Source organism: Anastrepha obliqua, chromosome 3 (assembly GCF_027943255.1).
Source record: "Anastrepha obliqua isolate idAnaObli1 chromosome 3, idAnaObli1_1.0, whole genome shotgun sequence".
Taxonomy (NCBI): domain Eukaryota; kingdom Metazoa; phylum Arthropoda; class Insecta; order Diptera; family Tephritidae; genus Anastrepha; species Anastrepha obliqua.
The window spans coordinates 54,270,136-54,291,055 of NC_072894.1; the positions used below are offsets into that span (position 1 = coordinate 54,270,136).

Genomic DNA, 20,920 nt, shown 5'->3' on the forward strand with positions numbered 1-20,920 from the left:
GTCCTTCAACGTCTAATGGCAGTACGGCGAGCTTGTGAACGGGGCGTTTAATTACGCCCGCTTTGGTTGCCACGTCTGCTACGCGGACTTTGCCGTCTTGCCCTGTTACGGTTGCGGCGACGCGGCCGAGCACCCATTGCTGCGGTGGTGTGTTGTCTTCCTGAACCAGGACGAGGTCGTTCAGCTCGAGGTTGCGCTTCGGATGCAACCACTTGTTCCTCTGTTGAAGACCCAACAGGTAGTTCCTGGACCACAGTCGCCAAAACTGTTGCTTGAGACAACAGACAAGTTGCCATCTGTCGCAGCAACGCATTGGGTCCATCGATACTTGGGCTGGTGGCAGCGCTCGAAGGGGGCACCCAACTAGTAGGTGCGCTGGTGTTAGGGCCTCTCCATCGTTCGGGTCCTGACTCAGTGGTACCAGGGGTCGCGAGTTGAGTACGGCCTCGACCTCGACGAGCAGCGTCTGTAGTTCTTCGGCGGTGAGCAGCGCGTTGCCGATTGCGCGCACGAGAAGGTGTTTGGCGGACTTCACTGCCGCCTCCCATAACCCGCCGAAGTGCGGTGCCCTGGGTGGTATAAAGGCGAAGGTGAATCCTTCGTCCGTTGCGTACTTCTGTACTTCCGGTTGTTGGGCCTCGAAAGCATCCCTCAGCTCGCGAAGTTTGCGATCGGCGCCGACGAAGTTGGTGGCGTTGTCGCTGTATATTTTCCGCGGCATTCCTCGGCGTCCAATGAACCTTTTTAGGGCGAAAATAAAACAATTAGAAGACAAGTCTGTTACTAGTTCTAAATGTACTGCCTTTGAAGTGAAACAAACGAACACTGCGATATATGTTTTTACTGGGGGTCTACCACGTATTTTCAATGTAGTATATACGGGACCACAAAAATCTACTCCACATATTAGAAAGGGTCGTAGTGCACGAAGCCTATCGGCAGGCAAATTTCCCATTATTTGGGTTTGCAGCTTCGGCTTATAATGAAAGCAGTGTGTGCAGTTTCGAACGGTACGACTACAAGCTTCTCGAGCATTGACCAGCCAAATGCGGTCTCGGAGAAGCGCTACCAATGCCTTTGCTCCAGCATGGTGATTTCGAAAATGTAGGTACCGTAAGTATGTGGTAACGAAGTGCGAGTTCTTGCTTAAGAGCAGTGGGAACTTGGCATCATATGGGAGAGGCGCATTTAATAGGCGGCCTCCTACTCGGAGTAAATTAAAGGACAGCGACAATTCCGAGTAGTTGTGCAAAAATGGATTAAGTTTTTGCAAACTTGAGGGTAGGGTGGTACCTTTGGTGAGTTTCATAATTTCTTCACCATATTCAACATGTTGAACCACCTGAATGACTTTGAGGAAACTTAATTTAATATCCTCAGCCGTCAGCATTTGTGTGAATGTCGCAGATGGGTTTCTAATGCGTTTTATCCATCTTAATATGTAAGCGACAATACGAAGCAGTTTTTGATGAGAAGATACTCTTTTGGTGAGTTCCATAATTGGATGCGATTCATTTGCTTGAACAACTAAAACTGTTGCGTTCCGTTTCTTCTCTAATGCTTCGTCTCCTGGAGAGAGCTGGAAGTGGGTGTTTGTTGGCCATAACGCAGGGTCTTCTAGGAGGAACTGTGGACCGCTAAACCAGATAGAATTATTCAATTCGTCCACGTTACAACCCCGAGACACTTGATCCGCGGGATTTTGCTTAGTTGGCACATGTCGCCAAGTAGCTTTATCCGTCAACTCTTGGATTTCGGACACTCTGTTTGCAACAAAGGTCTGTAGTACAGATGGATGCGTTTTGATCCAATGCAAAACAATTTCGGAGTCTGTCCAGAAGTTTATATTTTCAATTGGCCGACTCAACATTGGCGCTATTCGTGACCATAATTTGGCCAGCAAGTGGGCTGCCGAGAGCTCTAGACGCGGAAGAGATTTAGTCTTCAGCGGAGCCACTCTAGACTTTGCAGTAAGCAGCGTACATTTCGTTCCACCAGCCGAATGGCTACGTATGTATATACAGCAGCCATACGCTCGTATTGAGGCGTCGGCAAAGCCATGAATTTGGCAGCTTGCACTCGACTCGGTGTGTACAAACCGAGGAATGCTTATTGATGGTAGCTGCAGTAGATTGGCTTTGAAATTTTCCCAGCTGGTGTCGAGGTGCAATGGAATCGACTCATCCCAATCTAGTCTTTGCAGCCAAAGCTCTTGCAATAAGATTTTTGCTTTGGTAACTAGTGGGGCAAGTAAACCAAGAGGATCGAAAAGACGAGCCGAAACTGATAATATGTTTCGCTTAGTGGCTCGTAAACTGGTAAAGTTGTCATTTAAGACAAACCGAAACAAATCTTCCTTCGGCAACCAATGGATTCCAAGTGTGAGTCTGTGTGATTGAAGTTTAAGGCCTTCTCAGAACTCTCACAATCGAAAAATGATGGGTGATTTGAAAACCACTTAGATAAATTGAATCCTGCCGAGTTTAATATTTTAACTACCTCACTTCTAATAAGATCTAGAGATTCAAAATTATCGGATCCTGTAAGCAGGTCGTCTACATAAAAATCTCTTTTTATTGCCTTTGAGCCGAGTGGATACATATGTGTATTGGCATCGCTGAGCATTTGTAAACACCGTGTAGCGAGAAATGGAGCAGGCGCAGTGCCGTATGTTACGGTGTTAAGTCGAAAGATTTGAAGTGGCTCAGATGGATGCCGTCTCCACACTACAAGCTGAAAGTTTTTGTCTTCTTCGTGCATGAGAATTTGGCGGTACATTTTAGTAATGTCCGCCGTAAATGCATATTTATGCAAGCGAAAACGAAGAAGTGTTGAATACAGCTCTTCTTGAATGGTCGGCCCAACCATCAAGATTTCATTCAACGCAATTTGAGAAGAGGTACGACTTGATGCGTCGAAAACAACACGTAATTTAGTCGTCGTACTTTCAGGCCGAAGAACGCATTGATGCGGAATGAAGTAGTGTGGCTCACTCGGGATCTTATTATTTGTTGGGCTCATGTGACCCAATTCGATGTATTCATTCATGAAGTCCAGGTACATTTGACGAAGTTCTGGATCTTTCAAGGTCTTTCTCTCCAGGGCCTGAAACCGCCGAGACGCGGTTTCATAGGAATTACCGAGTAACTTACGGTCATCTTTGAAAGGCAGTCTTACTTGAAGCCTTCCTGAAGGCAAAACTTTAGTAGTTTTTACGAAAAATTTTTCACACTCTATTTGTTCAGGTGTGAATTTTGTCGAACTAGCCCCTGAAGGTATTTCTTCCATCGCCCAGAACCTTTGGACAATGGAATCTATATTTGCTAGATCTTGTTCAGTATGGCATAATGTGCTACTGACTGTGGGAGGAGGACGTTGGTTGGAGGCGTATTTGCCAGACACAACCCAGCCTAAAAGTGTCTTTTGCAATGTTGGGTGATTGGGGCTGGCCTTGATCTGGCCTACAGCTAAAAGCTCGAAAAATGTTTCAGCACCTAACAAAAGATCTACCTTTTGAGCCTTATAAAATTCTGGGTCCACTAAGCTAATGTTTTTAGGAATTTTCCAGCCATTAATATTTACGTTACGATCTGGATGGCTGGCTGAAATGGATCGCATTATCCAAAACTGTGCCGAAAACTCATAATTATTGACCCGCGATTTTACAAACGTATTTAATTTCGTCCTTACTTTTTTGGTTGCATTTCCGATGCCGATAATATTTAAGGTCGTACTTTCGCGACGAATTCGTAATTTCTGCGCCAAATCCTCTGTCATGAAATTCACCTGAGATCCAGAATCCAGCAAGGCTCGTGCAGCAAGGTACTCTCCGGAGCTACCTTTTACGTTGACTACGGCTGTAGCCAACATAACCCGATCTGGCGTACTCGTCGTGTGCATGGCATGCGAGGTCGAAAGTTGTGGTGCAGTTGCAAAGGATACAGGGTACTGGTGCAGCAACGTGTGATGCGAACGGTTGCAAACACGACACCGATCCGCTTTGCACTTTGAAACTGAGTGCCCCTTTCGCAAACAATTTATGCATAAGGGGACTGATTTAGCAAACTCAAATCGCTGCTGAGCAGAGAGAGTTTTAAAAGTAGGACACGCGGGTATACTATGATCATTTGATTTACAGTGCGGACACACCGGCTGTTTTATATTTGAAGTCACTAAGGCAGCTTTCGTCCTTCCCGCATGAAGGTGGGGTTTCTGAATGCTGTGACTGCTTGACGGCTTGAGCCTCGACGTTGAGGCTTCATCGGCAGATAAATGTTGGTAGCGTTTATTTAATGCTGTCTCACACTCACGCCATAATGGCAGCTTATCATAATCCAACTGTTCCTCCCACTTTGACCGAGTAACGGTGTCAACTTTTGACATTACCAGATGAATTATGATAGCGTTTGTGATGTTTTTCTCGTCACCTAACGACAGCAACGAGTCGTAAACAGCCGACACTGTATCAATCATTGTGCGCAATGGCTTTGGGATAGTTGGCAGTTCAAAAAGTTTGGAAATTGTGTCGAAAAATATTAAGCATTTATTGTCATAAACTTTTTTGAGACTAGCCAACGCCTTCGAATAATTTTCGTCCGACATTTGGAAGGCCTTTACCGTTCCCAAAGCTTCACCAGACAGACAGTTAACCAAGTGATTAAATTTCTCAATTTCTGGGATTGTAGGATCGTTGTGCACCAAACTCTCGAACAGACTCATAAAATTTTTAAATTCTGAATATTCCCCTTTAAATTTCGGTAGCGACATTTTCGGTAGTCGCGAGCTGTGAGGTGCAACAAATGATGTTTCGGCTATTGACGATTTATTTCTCGCCAGAATAGATTTTATAACGGACTTAGTTTCCACTATTAGGTCCTCTAACTCCCCACGGGCTATGTCTTCCTCGTCGATTTCTTCAATTTTCGACTGACACTTCATAAGCTTATCGCTATGAGAGTTCAAAATGTCCAGTCGACACTCCAATTCAATTGGATCTAACGACATTGTTTTATCGAGGAGACCCGTTTTTATGCGCACTATACTATTTTTCGCAACAGTTCGCTGGCGCTTTAGTGATTTCAATTCCATAATCTCCTTACTTGGAGAGAGACTTGGAACTGCTGTCTTTGGCTTGCTTATTTTGAGTTAAATTATTTAAACTCCCGAAAAATTTGCTCAATGTCCACAGAAACGAAAAAATATCTGTGAGAGTTTGTGGCTGAAAAAACGAAAACGAAAAGATGGCTGAATAGCCTGCACAAATCTCAATCAGAAAAACGAAAAATAGCTGTTGGACAAGGCTGTGGTCAGGCCACGAAAGGATGAGCAAGCACAGTAGCACAACACTACGAAAATTGTTCAACAGATTTGAATTATTTTCTTGTAAATAATCCGTATTTACGAAAAATTTGTTTAACTTTATAATAATTTTAATTTAATTGAACTTATTGTTCGAAAAAAAGGTATTCAATTTATTTAATTTTGTTTTTTAAATTTATTGACGATTTCGCATTTAAGGTCACACCCTTTATTATCAAATCCCAACGTACCCTTGTTTCACTTTCGCGGAGTTTTATATACGTATATTTGTATAGATAATTGTATATATGGTACATGTACACATATGGGTGTGTGTACATATATATGTATGTATATATATGCAAGAAAGTGGAAAGGGGATGCAAAAAATTGAGAGTGTTTATCAACAACAACCACAACTTTCAATTTATTGCACTTGTTACCTGTATAGGCTTATTGGAAGCCTTAACTTTCCTTTTGCAAAGGATGCAGGTGCAGGTCATTCCTGGCGGCGACAGAACCAGCGGTAGGAATCGCAGCGACAGCGGGCGATGACGGCAGCAGCAGTGACCAGAGTAGCAGCGACGGTTACAGCGATGAGAGCAGCGGCGAGTATGGCAGTAACTGATATTGACGATGGCGACGAACTGCAAATGAGCAGCGGTGAATTCCACTGTTTTTTTTTTTTTTTTATAAATTGCCTTATTTTTGGCCGAGAACACTGCACTGTTTTAGCTTTGTTTTAGCTTTGCACTGTGTATTTTAGTTTATTCTTTTATTTATTATAATTTAAGAATTTTTTTTTTTCACTGTGTCCTATTCCATAAACGGGACACTGTATTGCCGCTGATACCGCTTCTCTCCGTATGTATTCACAAATATACACTATGTATTGTACCTATGTACTTTTTATTGCTTTTAATTTAGACACTGAACCTTTTTTAGTGAGGGTGGTTTTTATGTTTGTTTGTTTGTTTTTGTCACTCGACGCGAAAACCGACTTGCAAAAATATAAACGCGCAGGCAATTGTTGTTACTAATTAAAGCACTTATTGTTTTTATGTGTTTATTGTTTTGTGTATTTGGAAATAATTTCCGATTATGTTGACCAATTTATTATTATTTTTTTTTTTTTAGCACAAGCGGATTAATTATGTTTAATTTTATAATTATGTTTTCACGCACTTAGTCCCTGCTCGGGCGCCATGAAAATTCTTAAGCGTTTTTAAGAGAAATTATTTTACGTGGGAAGGATGCGCGAACACAACAATTGCCTGTTAAATAAAATGCGAACGCGTTCGGTGGTAACTTTACAAGTGATTTGTTTATTTCAGAATTCAAGTTTTTATAATGTTTTAGCCTAACGGATTAAGTTCATATTTATGTAATTATAGTAAATATGTATTGCTCTGTTACGTTTATGTAATATAGGTGTTTATACATATATAGTGCTATTTTTATGTACGAAAATTGAACAGTATTTTTAGAAAACAGTAAACTTAATTTGAAACGTTACAAGAAATTATGGAATTTAACAAATTCTAATAATAATGATTAAAATTAAATTAAATATATAAAATTAAATTAGTAATTAAAATTCTAAGCCATTTGGCGTAACACTAGTAAATAATTTATTGATATATAGTTTATACATATACATATATAAGAAAACTTAGAACAAAAAAAAAAAGGTTCAAACGAACAAAAGAAAAATATTATTAAATATTTAATTACAATGTGAATTTTTTGTGAAAGTGTTTTCAATCTAACGAAAGGAAAATTCGGTAAATCTCTGTAAATTTTAAATTCAGAACAAATAAATTTTACCCTCTAATAATTCTTCTTGAAAAGACCACAAAATCTTTTTATAAAAACCGTAAACGTTAAAAGAAAATAACTCCTAAAAATGGCAAATCCTCCTCAAATCCAATTAGATCCAATTAAGCATCTAAATAGCATCCCACAATTCTCCGGAAATATAAACGAACTTTCAACTTTCACGAGACTTATTGACAGGATCCACCCGATTCTTTTAGCCTACTATGGTTTGTCCCAATCAGTGTTCTCAGATATAATAAAAAATCGAATTACGGGTAGGGCCAGAGAAATTCTAGAAATTAACGCACAAGCGCAATCGTGGAACCAAATCAAAGAATTACTTAACAATAATTTTGGAGAAAGGAAAAGCTGCGAAGAGCTTTTCGACGACTTACGTTCAGTGAGTTTTGAAACTAATACAATAGATTTTTATAACAATATCAAGTATAGATTGAGGCGACTAAATAATAAATCCGTCCTCATATTAGGAGAAGGCGAAGCCGCTAATCAGGTTGCTATCAATAATCAGAGGTCGGCTCTGAACATATTTAAAAGTAAAATCCCCGAACCAATGAAAACAGTTCTTGCATGTAGGAATCCTCAATCTCTCGAAAGTGCGATTAATATTCTTTATGAGAATGGGTATGATAAAATAGGAAAGGATGGGCAAATTTACCCTAGAAAAACTAAAATGGTTAGAGAAAACCAAAAGTTTGGAAATAATCCACAATCTCGTGGTAACCGACCACAAAGGTCTCAGAATGGAAACTTTAATAGAAATGATTTCCCCAGGAGAAATCAAATAGATGACTACCAAAATTTACATAGACAAAATCAACATGATGAACGACAAAGACTCTACAGACCCTTCCAACAAGGTCAGAGGCGGCAGAGTAACCAACAACACCAGGAAGTGGAGCCAATGGAAGTAAACACTGCTCAAAATTTTCAACCAGCTGCCTCCACGGGCAATTACCCCATATAATAATTAAATCTAAACAAGGTTATTTGAAGTTTATCATTGATAGTGGATCAACACATTCTGTAATTAATCCAGGGATATGCCACCCAAAGTGGAAAGTACCCTGCAAACCGATATACATTAAGACACTCTCCCAGACCATACAAGTCAGCGAAAAAGTCGCAATTCCTATTTTCAAGGAATTCGGCGAAACTTTAAACAACAAAATGGAATTCCTAATATATAATTTCCATAAACAATATAGTGGGCTAATAGGCGACAATATATTAAGAAAACTTAATACGATAATTAATTTAAAAGACAACATTTTAATAATCGGGAAAAATAAAATCCCCATACATTACTCTAAGGAAAACAGCGAATATTTTAATGAAAAAGAGGAAATAAAGAAAGACGTCTTGAACCAAATTCGTATAGATCACTTAAATGAGCAAGAGAAACAAAAGTTTCTAGGTGCAATAAAAAAATATATTTTATTCAGATGATAGCGACCTATCCTTTACTAATGCTATAAAGCATGAAATAAGGACGGTTAATAATATCCCTATTACGGCCAAAACGTATCGTTACCCGTATGTACACAAACTGGAGGTACAACGGCAGATACAAGAGATGTTGGACAAAGGAATAATCCGACCCAGTCACTCTCCTTATTCTGCACCTGTCTGGATTGTGCCCAAAAAATTGGACGCCAGCGGCAAACAGAAGTGGAGGCTTGTCGTAAGTCGAAGTAACTATAGACGACAAATACCCTATTCCAAATATAGATGATATTTTGGAAAAGCTCGGACGCTGCCAATATTTAACGACTTTGGATTTGGCAAAGGGTTTCCACCAAATCGAAATTCATGAAAAAGACGTGGCTAAGACGGCTTTCAGTGTAGAAAATGGTCATTACGAATTTTTACGTATGCCATTTGGACTGAAGACGGCTCCAGCTACTTTCCAACGGCTGATGAATAATGTGCTATCCGACTTGATAAACAAGATATGCCTAGTATATCTTGATGATATCATTATATTCAGCACTTCGCTCCAAGAGCATGTGGAATCTTTAACAAAAGTTCTACAACGCCTCAAAGAAGTAAATCCTAAAATTCAAATTGATAAATGCGAGTTTTTGAAGAGGGAAACAAATTTCCTCGGACATGTTGTGTCAGATAGGGGCATAGAGCCCAACCCTGACAAAATAAGTTGTGTGCAGAGATTCCCACTGTCAACAATACAAAAAGAAATAAAACAATTTTTAGGTTTAGCGGGTTATTACCGTAAATTCATAAGAGATTATTCAAAAATTGCTGGACCTATGACGAGGTGCTTGAAAAAAGACGCAAAAGTAAACACAAAAAATTCAGAGTATGTCGAAAGTTTCGAAACCCTGAAAAGACTTTTAACAAACGCCCCCGTATTAGCATATCCCGATTTCAATGAAAAATTCATACTCCAAACTGATGCGAGTAATTACGCTCTAGGTGCAATCCTGTCCCAAAAGGGTCATCCGATTTGTTTTGCAAGCCGAACTTTAAATGGCGCAGGACAAAATTACAGCACCATTGAAAAGGAGCTGCTTGCAATCGTCTGGTCCACGAAATATTTTAGGCCATATCTGTTCGGTAGACGATTTCTCATAGAAACCGATCACAGGCCTCTAACCTGGTTATTCTCCGTAAAAGAGCCGAATTCTAAATTAATTAGATGGAGGTTAAAACTCCAGGAATTTGACTACGAAATAATATACAAAAAAGGAGTTCTTAATGGGAACGCAGACGCGTTATCAAGAGCAAATATACTTTTGAACCAAAACATACTAGAAGCAGAACAAACCGTACGTACAGAAACAAGTAATCCTCTCAACATTTATAAAAGGCAAATAGTATTCAAAGTAATTACATCAGGATCACTCAAAATTAAAAATGAAAACATTTTTAAAAATAACAGAAAAACCATTTCTGCCCTGATAAAACAAATGCCGAATTCATGGATGATGAAAGGATATACGAGAACCTAAAAGAAGCTGCAAATAGGTACTTCACGGAAAATAGAAATTTTAAAATTGTTAAATGCAAAACATTCCTTTTAGATATCCTAGATGAAACTATTACCAACAATATTGAGCTTAATTTTGGTTCTACACCTGACACAATCGCAAAAGATGGACATACAAGACCTTGAGGAAAACGAAGGTTATAAGGGAAAAGATATAAGAATCATAGACCACTACAAAAGAATATTTCATTTTATAAATTTAACTGACTACTATCACACAACGGAAGCCATATACAGGTATCCCTCGTATAACGCGATAGTTACGTTCCAGACGAATTGCGCGTTATGTAATTCCGCGTTATCTAAAACATAGTTTTCATATAAATTTGGGGGTTATGTTCCAATAGGTTTTTTTTTTAAATAAAATACATACAAAATAACAGATGCACATATATTTCAACTCAATACTAAAGTTCAGACTTTCTTATACAATTAAAAACACAAGATATGAATAATAATACATATGTAGATACATATCTCAAAATTCAAAAAACAAAATTTAAATAATTATGTGCACATTAAAAAATTTAAAAACAAACTAAAACAAATTAAAGGTTTATTAAAAACTTTATTGTTATTCTTCAAACTTCATATGGTAATTAATCTGTTTCACTGTCTTCAAAGATATTTGCACGTGGGCGTTTTGGGGGAGCAATAGCTGCATCAGAAGATATTTTTTCAACATAGTTTTCGCTATTGGATAAGAAACTAGTTGTGGGACTTTGTGGTTCTTCTACTGGTTTTATAATTACAAAATCTGTTATCAGTTTTTGGTGGGTGGTTTTTTTAAGCTCCTTTTCAATGTCGTAATAAGGTGCTAGATTAATATCTATTTCCCTTATTATTTTGCTGCATCTCTCCAGCGAAGGATCATTAGTTGTAAAGAAAGATTTCATTTTCTCAACCAAACTTAAACCCTCTCGTATGCGCTTCAGAGTGAAACTGGGAATTGATTCACAGATATCTTCTACTGAAGTGACGTCATCTTGTGCGAGATTTTAGACGGATGGAGATTCAGTTGTTAATTGAATTAGGTCTGTTTCGGTGAGGTCTGTACCTTCATTCATAATTTCATAAATGTCATCTTCATTCATATCGTCAAAGCCTTCTCCACTGAAACGTTGACCTATCGTTAATATACGGCTCACTTCCACATGTAATGGTGGCACAGCATTATTTTTTACAACAATCTCCGGCCATATGTTTTTCCATGAGCCATTTAGCGTGGACTGCTTTAATTCTTTAAGAGATTTGTCTACAATTGTAATGCAGTTTAAAATTGAAAAATTTTTCCATAGTTCTGTAACTGTCATGTTAGGATTTGAATCCATTTTATCAAGAATAAGTTGGAATGTTTGCCGAATATAAAATGCTTTGAACGTTGATATTATACCTTGGTCTAACGGTTGAATGATAGACGTGGTATTAGGTGGTAGGAACACTATTTCTACATTGGGATGGTTTAAGTCTTTTGGATGTCCAGGGGCATTATCAAGTATTAAAAGCACTTTGAAATCGATGTTCTTAATCTTAAAATAAGTTTCAACCTCAACAAATAGGTACAAAGCAATTTAAAAACGAATCTCTTGTAACCCAAACCTTGCTAATATATTTGCCCGCCAATAAACAGGTAACTTGGATTTATCGACATTTCTCAACGCTCGTGGATTTAACGAGCGGTTTATAAATAAAGGTTTTGTAATGTAGTCACCAGATGCATTACTACAGAGAAGTAGAGTAATTCTGTCTTTTGCGGCCTTAAAACCCGGTACAACTTTTTCATTTTTCGAAATGTATGTCCGACGCGACCTGTTTCGTCCGCATTAAAAATTTGTTCTCCCTTATAACCACCTTCGTCAATGATTTTAGCAAGAGTTTTAGGGTAAACCCTCGCAGCTTCTACGTCTGCCGATCCAGTTTCACCTTGAACTTTAATATTGTGTAATGCAAAGCGAGATTTAAAGTTTTCGAACCAGCCTTTGCTAGCTAAGAATTCCTGCTTAGATGTTTTGGTTACTAGGACTACATCTGAATTACTTTCTTTTAAATGTGCATAAATTTTAAGAGCTTTCGTCTTAATGGCATTTGTACTGATTGGCATTTTTTTTGTAGCACAGTCTTCTATCCACAACATTAACGCTTTTTCCATTTTTTCTATTAAAAGATCATGCACATGTGCAACTGTTTTTGTGCTTATTGATGACCCAGCAATAACAGAATTTCTAATTTTATTTTCATTTTGTTTAATGGTGCGTATTGTGGATTTATTTAAACTGAGAGACTTTGCTATTAATAATGCTTTTTCACCACTCCTTAATCTATCCAGAATCTTAATTTTGTCATCCAAGGTAATAAATTTTCGCTTTAGCATTGGTTCTTCGGCAGTTGAAATTTCACTATTCATGGCTGCAAAAGTTTACATATAGTATGTACATTGTAAATAAAAAAGAAAATTACCAATAACAAAAATTTACATACATACCTATCTTCGATCAGAAATATAACTTATGCTGATACTTAAATGTATTAAATTTCTAAAAAGAACATTTTTTTCCTCGCGTTGTACTGAAACCTAATTTTTCCAAATCGCGTTATATCGAAACCGCGTTGTATAAGACCGCGTTATACAAGGGATACCTGTACAATAACATAAATTTGTTAGATAGCCCTTTATCGGACTTATTACCCTTGCTCGATACAATGAAAAATAACTTCAAAATACTAAAGACTAAATTAGACAATATTTCACCCAACTTTAAGACAAGAACAAGAAGAGGACTAATAAACGGATTAGGTAAAGGCATAAAGTTTATTACAGGTAATATGGACAGCGATGACGAAGAAGAAATCAAATCAGCTTTACTAAACATCACAGACAATATAAAACACAACTCAGAACACACAAATACATTGGCACGGATAAGTAACACCCTTTCTCAACAGATTCAGAATATCACCTCTCATATAAATAAGCAACAATTTATTGTCAGTAAATATATTAACCAATTCCGACGGGACATAGAGAACCAAATACTTTCCTTAGAAAACAAAGTTATGTTTCTAAGCCATATATATCAGATTGACAGTGTCATAAACTTACTCAAAAACCATATGGACGACATTGCTAGAGTTATATTTACTAGCGAATTAGGTATTATCCCCACTGACTTGCTAGGCGAAAAGGAAATCGAAATTGTAGATAACTTTGAGACATACACCAATACTAAAATTTCCGTATCCTTCCATGAAGAACAAATAATTATTATCCTGTCTATTCCCGAATTCTCAAATTCATCCTTTTCCCAAATAATCCTCGAACCGATACCTAATAAAGAAAATAAATCTGTAAACTTTGAAATCAATAAAATTATAATAGATGAAAACAAAAATATATTTTATCCAAATATAACTAATTTACGCAAAGATATGCAAATATTACACGATGAATGTATTCAAAATATTGTGAAAAATAAGAAAACAAGTTGTATCATGAAGAAAAACACTTTGTCAGAAGTAAAAGAAATTAAACCAGGACTTATTTTAGTAAACAATTTCTTTGAAAGCTATTCAAACAATTGCAATTATAAACAAAATAATTTAAATGTAAGTTCAACTTTCCTAATTATTTTTGAGAATTGTGAAATAAATATAAGAAATAAAACCTTCTACAATGATAAAATACCATTTATTGAAAAAACCATTCAGCCTCATCTTATAACTAAAGTTAAAGAAAATAAAACAATTGTAGAATTAAATTTAAAAGATTTGTATATTAAACAAACTAAATATGAAGAAGATTTAGATCAAATGATAAATCATGATAAACAAACAAGAACTATTAGTTATACCATCGATACTGTAATTATACTAAGTATCATTATCTTAATCGTAATATATATTTTAAGACCAAAACGAATACTTAAAATTTCGTCGGAGCCTCAATCTAACGGTGGGGGTGTTACAACACCAACCGTTATCCCCATAACAAGGCTTAACATAATATGAAAAGCATGTGTATATACATATATACATGCATTCATACATACCTATGTATACATATTTATGCAACCTAATTTATTTCACTTGACAAAAATGCAACTTAATATTATTTCCAAATCAACTGCATTTCCGCTCTCACAACGAAATTGCAATTCAACCTAATTTATTAACACACTTATGATTAGTAGGCAAAAACCGACGAAAACAACATTTTTTTTAGTTAATAAGTAAATTGTAATTTTATAACATAAGAAAAGAAATTGAATAATAAAGGGACAGTTGTGAAAACACAGCCAAAGACAAAAGTCTTAAATTTTTTTTAATAAGGAAAAATCCTTAAAACATTTCTGCTAAAATCTAAGCCTAGCGACTACAAAAACAAAATACATTCGTAGACGCAGTCGCAGCGGTCATGATTCTATCAGCGACGGCGCTAAACAATTTAGAACAAAAACAAAAAGTTCATTCATAAGTTCGAGCTCATATTTCAATTTCATTCATAAAACGAGCCGCCCATATGCCAATTTTCGCGACCATTCGAAAATAGTCAATATTGGAATATTTCGCGTGGAATTATTTGCCAATATTTGATAAATCTTGAATTTTTGGCCCCTATTATGAGTTGCATTCGATCTTCGATATTCGTTGGTTGTCGAAGATCGAAAATCGAATGTCAATTTGGTATTATGAGCGGTGCAACGCTGTCGAAATTTTCGTTGTTTACCGAATTTAGAGTCGAATGCAATTTTGCTTTCGATCGTGTAGCGTATTGTGGGTAAACTTGTTAAAGTGTAAGTTGTTTGCGATTATTTATGGTTTTATAGTAACCAAATAATAAATATATACTAATTTTGTTAATTTTATGCAGGTCGAAAGTCGTGAATACCAAACAACAATTAGAAAAGAGAATCCACAATTCGCAAAAGAGATTTCCACCAAAGTACAAGCAGCAAAAAAATGGGAGGAATTTACAGCGGAGCTGAATTGCTTGGGACCACCAGTTAGAACGGCAGCAAAATGGATTAAGGTTAATAATGGTTTTTTTTTTGTGATGCCTATAGAAATACATTTTTATTTTCCCTTGGCAGGTATGGGCTGAAATACGTAGAGGAACTGAAATACATATTTTTTTCGAATGACGAATAATTGAATAAAAAGAATTTATAACAAAAATAAAACAGAAACTGTGGCGTAAAGGTTTCTATTTAATACTTTTAGATTTTTCTATAATATTCTAAGAATTTCATTTCTTATGTTTTCTGCTTTTCCGTTATTTGGCTCCACTTCAATATCTTCAGCATCATCGTTGAAGGTCTCATCGGATAACTCTTCATCCGGAAGTTGAACATTATAAAACAAGCAAATGTTGTGCAAAGCTGCACACACATTAATAATTTGTGTTGCTTTTTTTGGAGAATTGTGAAGAGCTCTTGGCTCGGGTGCACTGCTGCAACTGGTTTTCTGTACTGGACAGTAGGTTCATAAACGCCTCTTTAGATAATCTAAAGTTCTTTAAAAAACTGTAAGGAAATTTCTGTAATATTAAGTACGTCAACACATTTTGAAAATACTAAACTTACTCAGTGGAAGCCATTTCAAGGGGATTGGATGCGCCCTTCAGCTGTTTTCTACATCTAGCTAGTTCCACTAATCTTTCATCGAGCGATGAATCGTCGAACCACAACTCCGTTGTACTCATTTTCACAAAAAATACTTTTTTTAACTTTTAAAATTGTTGTTAGTAAAGAATTTCAACACAATCGGTTTTTCTTTTATTTTGATTTGCTGTATCAGCTGAGAAAAATTATCTATTGTAAATGCGCCGAGCGATCGATATTCACAATAGTCCTATTCTTCAACGAATGAGCACCATAATACCAAATGAAAATTCGTTCGATCAGCACTTTCGACTATAGTCGAAGATCGAATGTTGCTCATAATAAGGGCCTTTGTCATGTCGAGTGGCCGCGGCTCCGTATGTATGTATGCACCCTTATATGTATGTAAATATGTCTTCTAACTGTTCGACAGTCGCGAGTTAATGCGACTTAGATTCCTTGAACAAATCCAGCGAATCACACATTTCTGTTCGCAAAGCCGCATATATGTATCCTATGATCAAATAGTACCGGGAATGTTTAAATAAAACATAACAGAGTTAAATTTCAGGCAAGTTTATATTATCTCCTTCAAAATATGACCCGTCTGAAGCAACACACATGTGCCAACGTTTAACCCAGTCCTCGAAACACCCCCGGCAGGCCAACATGGCCTTCAGCTCCTTCGTCGTATTCTCTTTGATATTTTTGATCGGTGCGATGGCACGTTATCATCTCGCAAAATCCAAGAATTGTTTGCTCACATTTCCGGCCGTTTGCAACATTCAGCATCTCTCAAAGGCTTCAAAACGGATGAATAATATTCTTTATTGACTGTCTGGCCCGATGGAAGATACTCATGGTGCACTACGCCTTGGCAATCGAAGAAAACAGTCAACATCACCTTCCCAGTTCTTTTTGCTCATAGGGTATACAGATCCCATCTTTTCACTGACGGACAAGAAGACGCTCGCAGTTGTTGTTTTTTATATGCATACATTCTGCGTTCGTTGAAGGCTTGTATATATGTCCATACTAATATTATAAAGAGGAAAACTTTGTTTGTTTGTTTGTTTGTAACGAATAGGCTCAAAAACTACTGGACCGATTTAAAAATTCTTTCACCATTCGAAAACTACATTATCCAGGAGTAACATGGATTACATTTTAGTTTGGAAAAAAATAGGGTTCCGTAAGATATTTGGATTTTTCGGTCACAAACTGAAAAAAAATCTTATATATAAAATAAAGTCAACTTTTTGTGTGTGTTCGCTAACCGGCCGTGTCTGCACCGAATTAAACCAAACTTACACACATTGTTAAGAAGGTATTGAAGATGGTTTCCGTATAGTTTGGATACCTATTGGTGGATAGGGCTCGAGATATAGGTCAAAACGTGGACCCGGGTAACCTTCGGATGTGTATGTACAATATGGGTATCAAATGGAAGCTGTTGGTGAATGCTTTAGTTCAGAGTATTTCCATCCGCTCCGTGACTAGGGTCTCGAGATAGAGACCAAAACGTGGACCCTAGAATGTGTTTGTACAATATGGATATCAAATGAAAGTTGTTGATAAGTGCTTTAATACGGGGTAATTTTCATACCTATTGATGACTAGGGTCTCGAGATAGAGACCAAAACGTGGAGCCTAGAATGTGTTTGTACAATATGGATATCAAATTGAAGCTGTTGGTGAATGCCTTAGTACAGAGTGTTTTTCATGCCGCTACGTGACTGGGGTCTCGAGATATAGGTCAAACGTGGACCCGGGTAACCTTTGGTTGTGTATGTACAATATGGGTATCAAATGAAAGCTGTTGATAAGTGCTTTAATACGGGGTAATTTTCATACCTATTGATGACTAGGGTTTGGAAATATATACCAAACATTGTTAAGTAAGTATTGAAAATGGGTTTCGTAAAGTTTGGTTGTAATTCGGAGCACTGGCAACGGGTACAGCGTTCTTTTGAGCCAGCCATAATGTCGCTTACTTTTTTAACGCTTGGGGCGGAACTGAACTGTCAAATTGACAGTGTGAGTTACAATGTGTCAATATTTCTTTCTGATTTGGATGCCATAAGGAAAAAACGTAAGTGCAACATGTAAAAATTGTTTGTGAATTTTTTTGGAGTGGATTTTGGAACAGTGAATAATTTCTTACGAAATTTGAGAATTTAATGTGAAATCCGAATGAAATTATGTGTTCGTGGAAAAAACAATTTTTTTCGTTTTTTTTTTTTGAAAAATATAAATGGATAATGGTTAAAAAAGCTCCAATGCTTAATAAAACATATAAATTGAAACGAAAAATTCATGGATGATCAGGAAAAAAGACGATTGTTTCTTAGTTATTCATATGCGTTGATTTGAAATTTAAAAACAATCTTCTTTTTTCCTGATTTTCAATTTATATTTTATATTTACTCAAAAACAAATAGAAAAACAAAAAATATTGTTTATGCCAAAGCGCTTGAATAAAGAATAAAGAAATAAATAATATGAAAACCATATATTTTATGTTCTAAACCATATCTATTCTATTATATTTTAGTGTGCCCAGCGAAGGGGGCCGGGTTTGCTAGTATTTATATATATTTATATACATATGCGTGTATGCGCGTTTGGCTTTCTGGATGCATCCATGGATATTAGAATATTTTCTCATCAATATGTGTATGTAAGTAGTTCAGATTTGACTGAAGAGATTAAATACATACATACATATATGAAAGTTTGTATGCGTAATTATATGCATATGTATGTGTGTATGCGCGTCTGGCTTTCTGGACGGATATGAGAATGATATTTTCTCATCAATATAATTTGGATTTGATGAAAGAGATTAAAGACATGTGCATATTTTCTGTTTTGATTGATTTATATAAAAATCAGGTCATATCCAGTATGAACTATTTTATACCGAAAAGAAATTTCCATTTATGAAATACAAAGAAAACAGTATTTTAAAGAAATTTTAATTAAAATAAACTCAAAATTTTTACCAAACTTCCCTGATTTGAATTGTAAAAAAAAAATGTGCAAGAAAAAAAAATATGACTTCAGGACTTGAACCTGAATTAAATACGTGCCAAAAAACAAAACGAATAATTCCCCCGACTTTAGTTTCTGCACCACAAATTAACTGCCGCACGGTCCTCTTAATCGCAAATTTATTCGCTTCGCTGTGGGCATGAAATAAGTCGATATCCTTAGTAGTGTGCCGAAAAATCTTATGAAATTCCTCAGTAGTTTGGTAAACGCAGAAAAAATCTGAATTCCTGTCCTAGCGTGGTAAGTAAATATAGAAACCCTCCACTCGCGTGGTAAATATCTGCAATTCCCCACTAGTGAGGAAAGTTGAATTTGAAATTACCTTATTATGAATCTACAAATTAGAACTCGAAAAAAGCTCATTTAACATTTGCTCCTTCTCATTCCATTAACATTCTCTGGCAAAGTCATTGCCATCGAAAAAGCTCAATTAGGCACGATACCCTACAACCGGCAGAATGGGTAGAAAACGAAAAGCTTCGACGAGAAGCTCTTTGGGATAGCCTTCGACGACACCAAGGTAATATTTACGGTTGAAACTGCAGCGTCGAGGATAAGGTCAGCCATCACCACAGCATGCGATGCCGCTATGGTCCGACAAGGAAGATGCCAAACACGTAAACCAACATACTGGTGAGACGACGAGATTGCGGAGTTGAGAGCACAATACAATCGGGCCAGAAGGCTATGTCAGTGCTCACGGAATGCAACCAACACCGTAGAACTCAGGCTCAACTACAAAAATAAGCGCAAAGCGTTTAAACTGGCTATTCGCGATAGTAAGCGCAATATGTTCCAAGAGCTATGTGACGACGTCAATAATAACACATGGGGCTCGGCCTACAAAATAGTGCGGAACTAGATGAAGCAGACGGTACTACCAACATGAGGGGTGTAAAGTAGATCGCCTCCGCGTGGTGCACCCTGGATAGCGCCAAATGATCTGCGGCCTGAACGGCCTTTCCGACAACTTGAACGGGGATGACCCCTGCTTTCGTCTTTGGATCATCTTTTTTTTGTTTTTTTTTTATGATTTGGAATCTTTCTGACCCCTGTGCTGGTGGTTGCTGCATTCTGCCCCCCTCCCGTTACAACCCTGGCAGGCCTCGGAGTACGTTCCAAACCCGTCGCCATTGGGTTGGCGGTGTAGGTGCAGTTGAGATGACTCTCGTCTTTGCGTCCGGTCTGGCTCTGAACGCATGCCTCATGGGGGCATGCGTCAACCCTCGCATGGCCTCCCTGCCGCGGCATAGACAACCATGAGACCTCTAAGGGACGACTACACTTCTACGGGCTTTGGATAGCGGCTTCGAGTGGGGACGCACTTAAAATAAAACATGAACACCAAATCAACAAACACAACAAAACAAACAACAAACACCTCAGATGGTAGCGGGAACTCGGAACCGAGTCCTAAAACCATCTAGGACAGGAGGGGTGAAATCGCCTCCTCATAAATTCTCCCGGGGTCTTACCCCGAGAGCTGAAGTTCTTAGTGGCAGCAAAATGTCGCAAGCGACTAGTAGAGTAGAACACGAGGGGGACCCTGAGGGGAAGTCGGAACTGACTCCCGGCAAGAACGTGGGGGTCACAAGCGGGAATACGCTTATGGTAGGTAGGAGGCTGCAGGTGGAAACGTCTGTGTCTCCTAATTTAGCAGCACTGGATGGGGTGGGCAGTGCCAGCAAGGCGTCCTCCCTCAGTTTTCCGGGGGCTTCGGGGTTGCCTCTTCGGGGACCCCCTAAGCGGCGGACAAAAAGCAAACGGTCCTTCTCCGACCTTCGACTCGCGACCAAAATCCTGGAGCACTACGGCGACCGAAATGCTTCTCAGCTATCTGAGAAACATTCCCAGACGCTTGAGTGGGCCAGGAAGGTTCTGCGTGGGGCGGAAGAGGGCAGAGGAAAGGGAGTGAGTGCGCCACAAGTGGATTCGAGGGTAAAGGGACAAGGATGTTTCCCTAGAAAAGAGACCCAGGACTGATGACGGTCTGCCCAAATCATTCAGCGAAGTCGCTAAACAGGCAGGCCACATCACTCTTGGAGTCATCGGCAGCGGTAGGGAGGAATGCGCCATTTCTAGGGAGAAATGGAAGAGAGTAGCGTCCCCCATCTTCGCTGTCTTC

The 20,920-nt window shown here is 37.9% G+C and overlaps 2 protein-coding genes across 2 annotated transcripts in view; both read right to left on the reverse strand.

The window, feature by feature from the left end:
- Nucleotides 1-17: 17 nt before the first annotated feature.
- LOC129242625 (uncharacterized) lies at nt 18-5,967 on the reverse strand. The gene is made up of 2 exons (XM_054879379.1): nt 5,742-5,967; nt 18-740 (listed from the first exon to the last, which is right to left on the reverse strand). Exons 1-2 carry the CDS (start codon nt 5,799-5,801, stop codon nt 48-50), a joined length of 753 nt encoding a protein of 250 aa, XP_054735354.1. The 5' UTR covers nt 5,802-5,967; the 3' UTR covers nt 18-47.
- A 4,776-nt stretch (nt 5,968-10,743) lies between these two features.
- LOC129241985 (tigger transposable element-derived protein 1-like) overlaps nt 10,744-20,920 on the reverse strand; it is a 46,637-nt gene continuing 36,460 nt past the window's right edge. Inside the window, exons 2-4 of the mRNA XM_054878530.1 lie at nt 11,538-11,673; nt 11,202-11,399; nt 10,744-11,129 (exon numbers count right to left, since the gene is read on the reverse strand). Of these exons, the coding sequence (XP_054734505.1) occupies nt 10,744-11,129; nt 11,202-11,399; nt 11,538-11,673 (720 nt within the window). The remainder of the gene's footprint in view (nt 11,130-11,201; nt 11,400-11,537; nt 11,674-20,920) is intronic.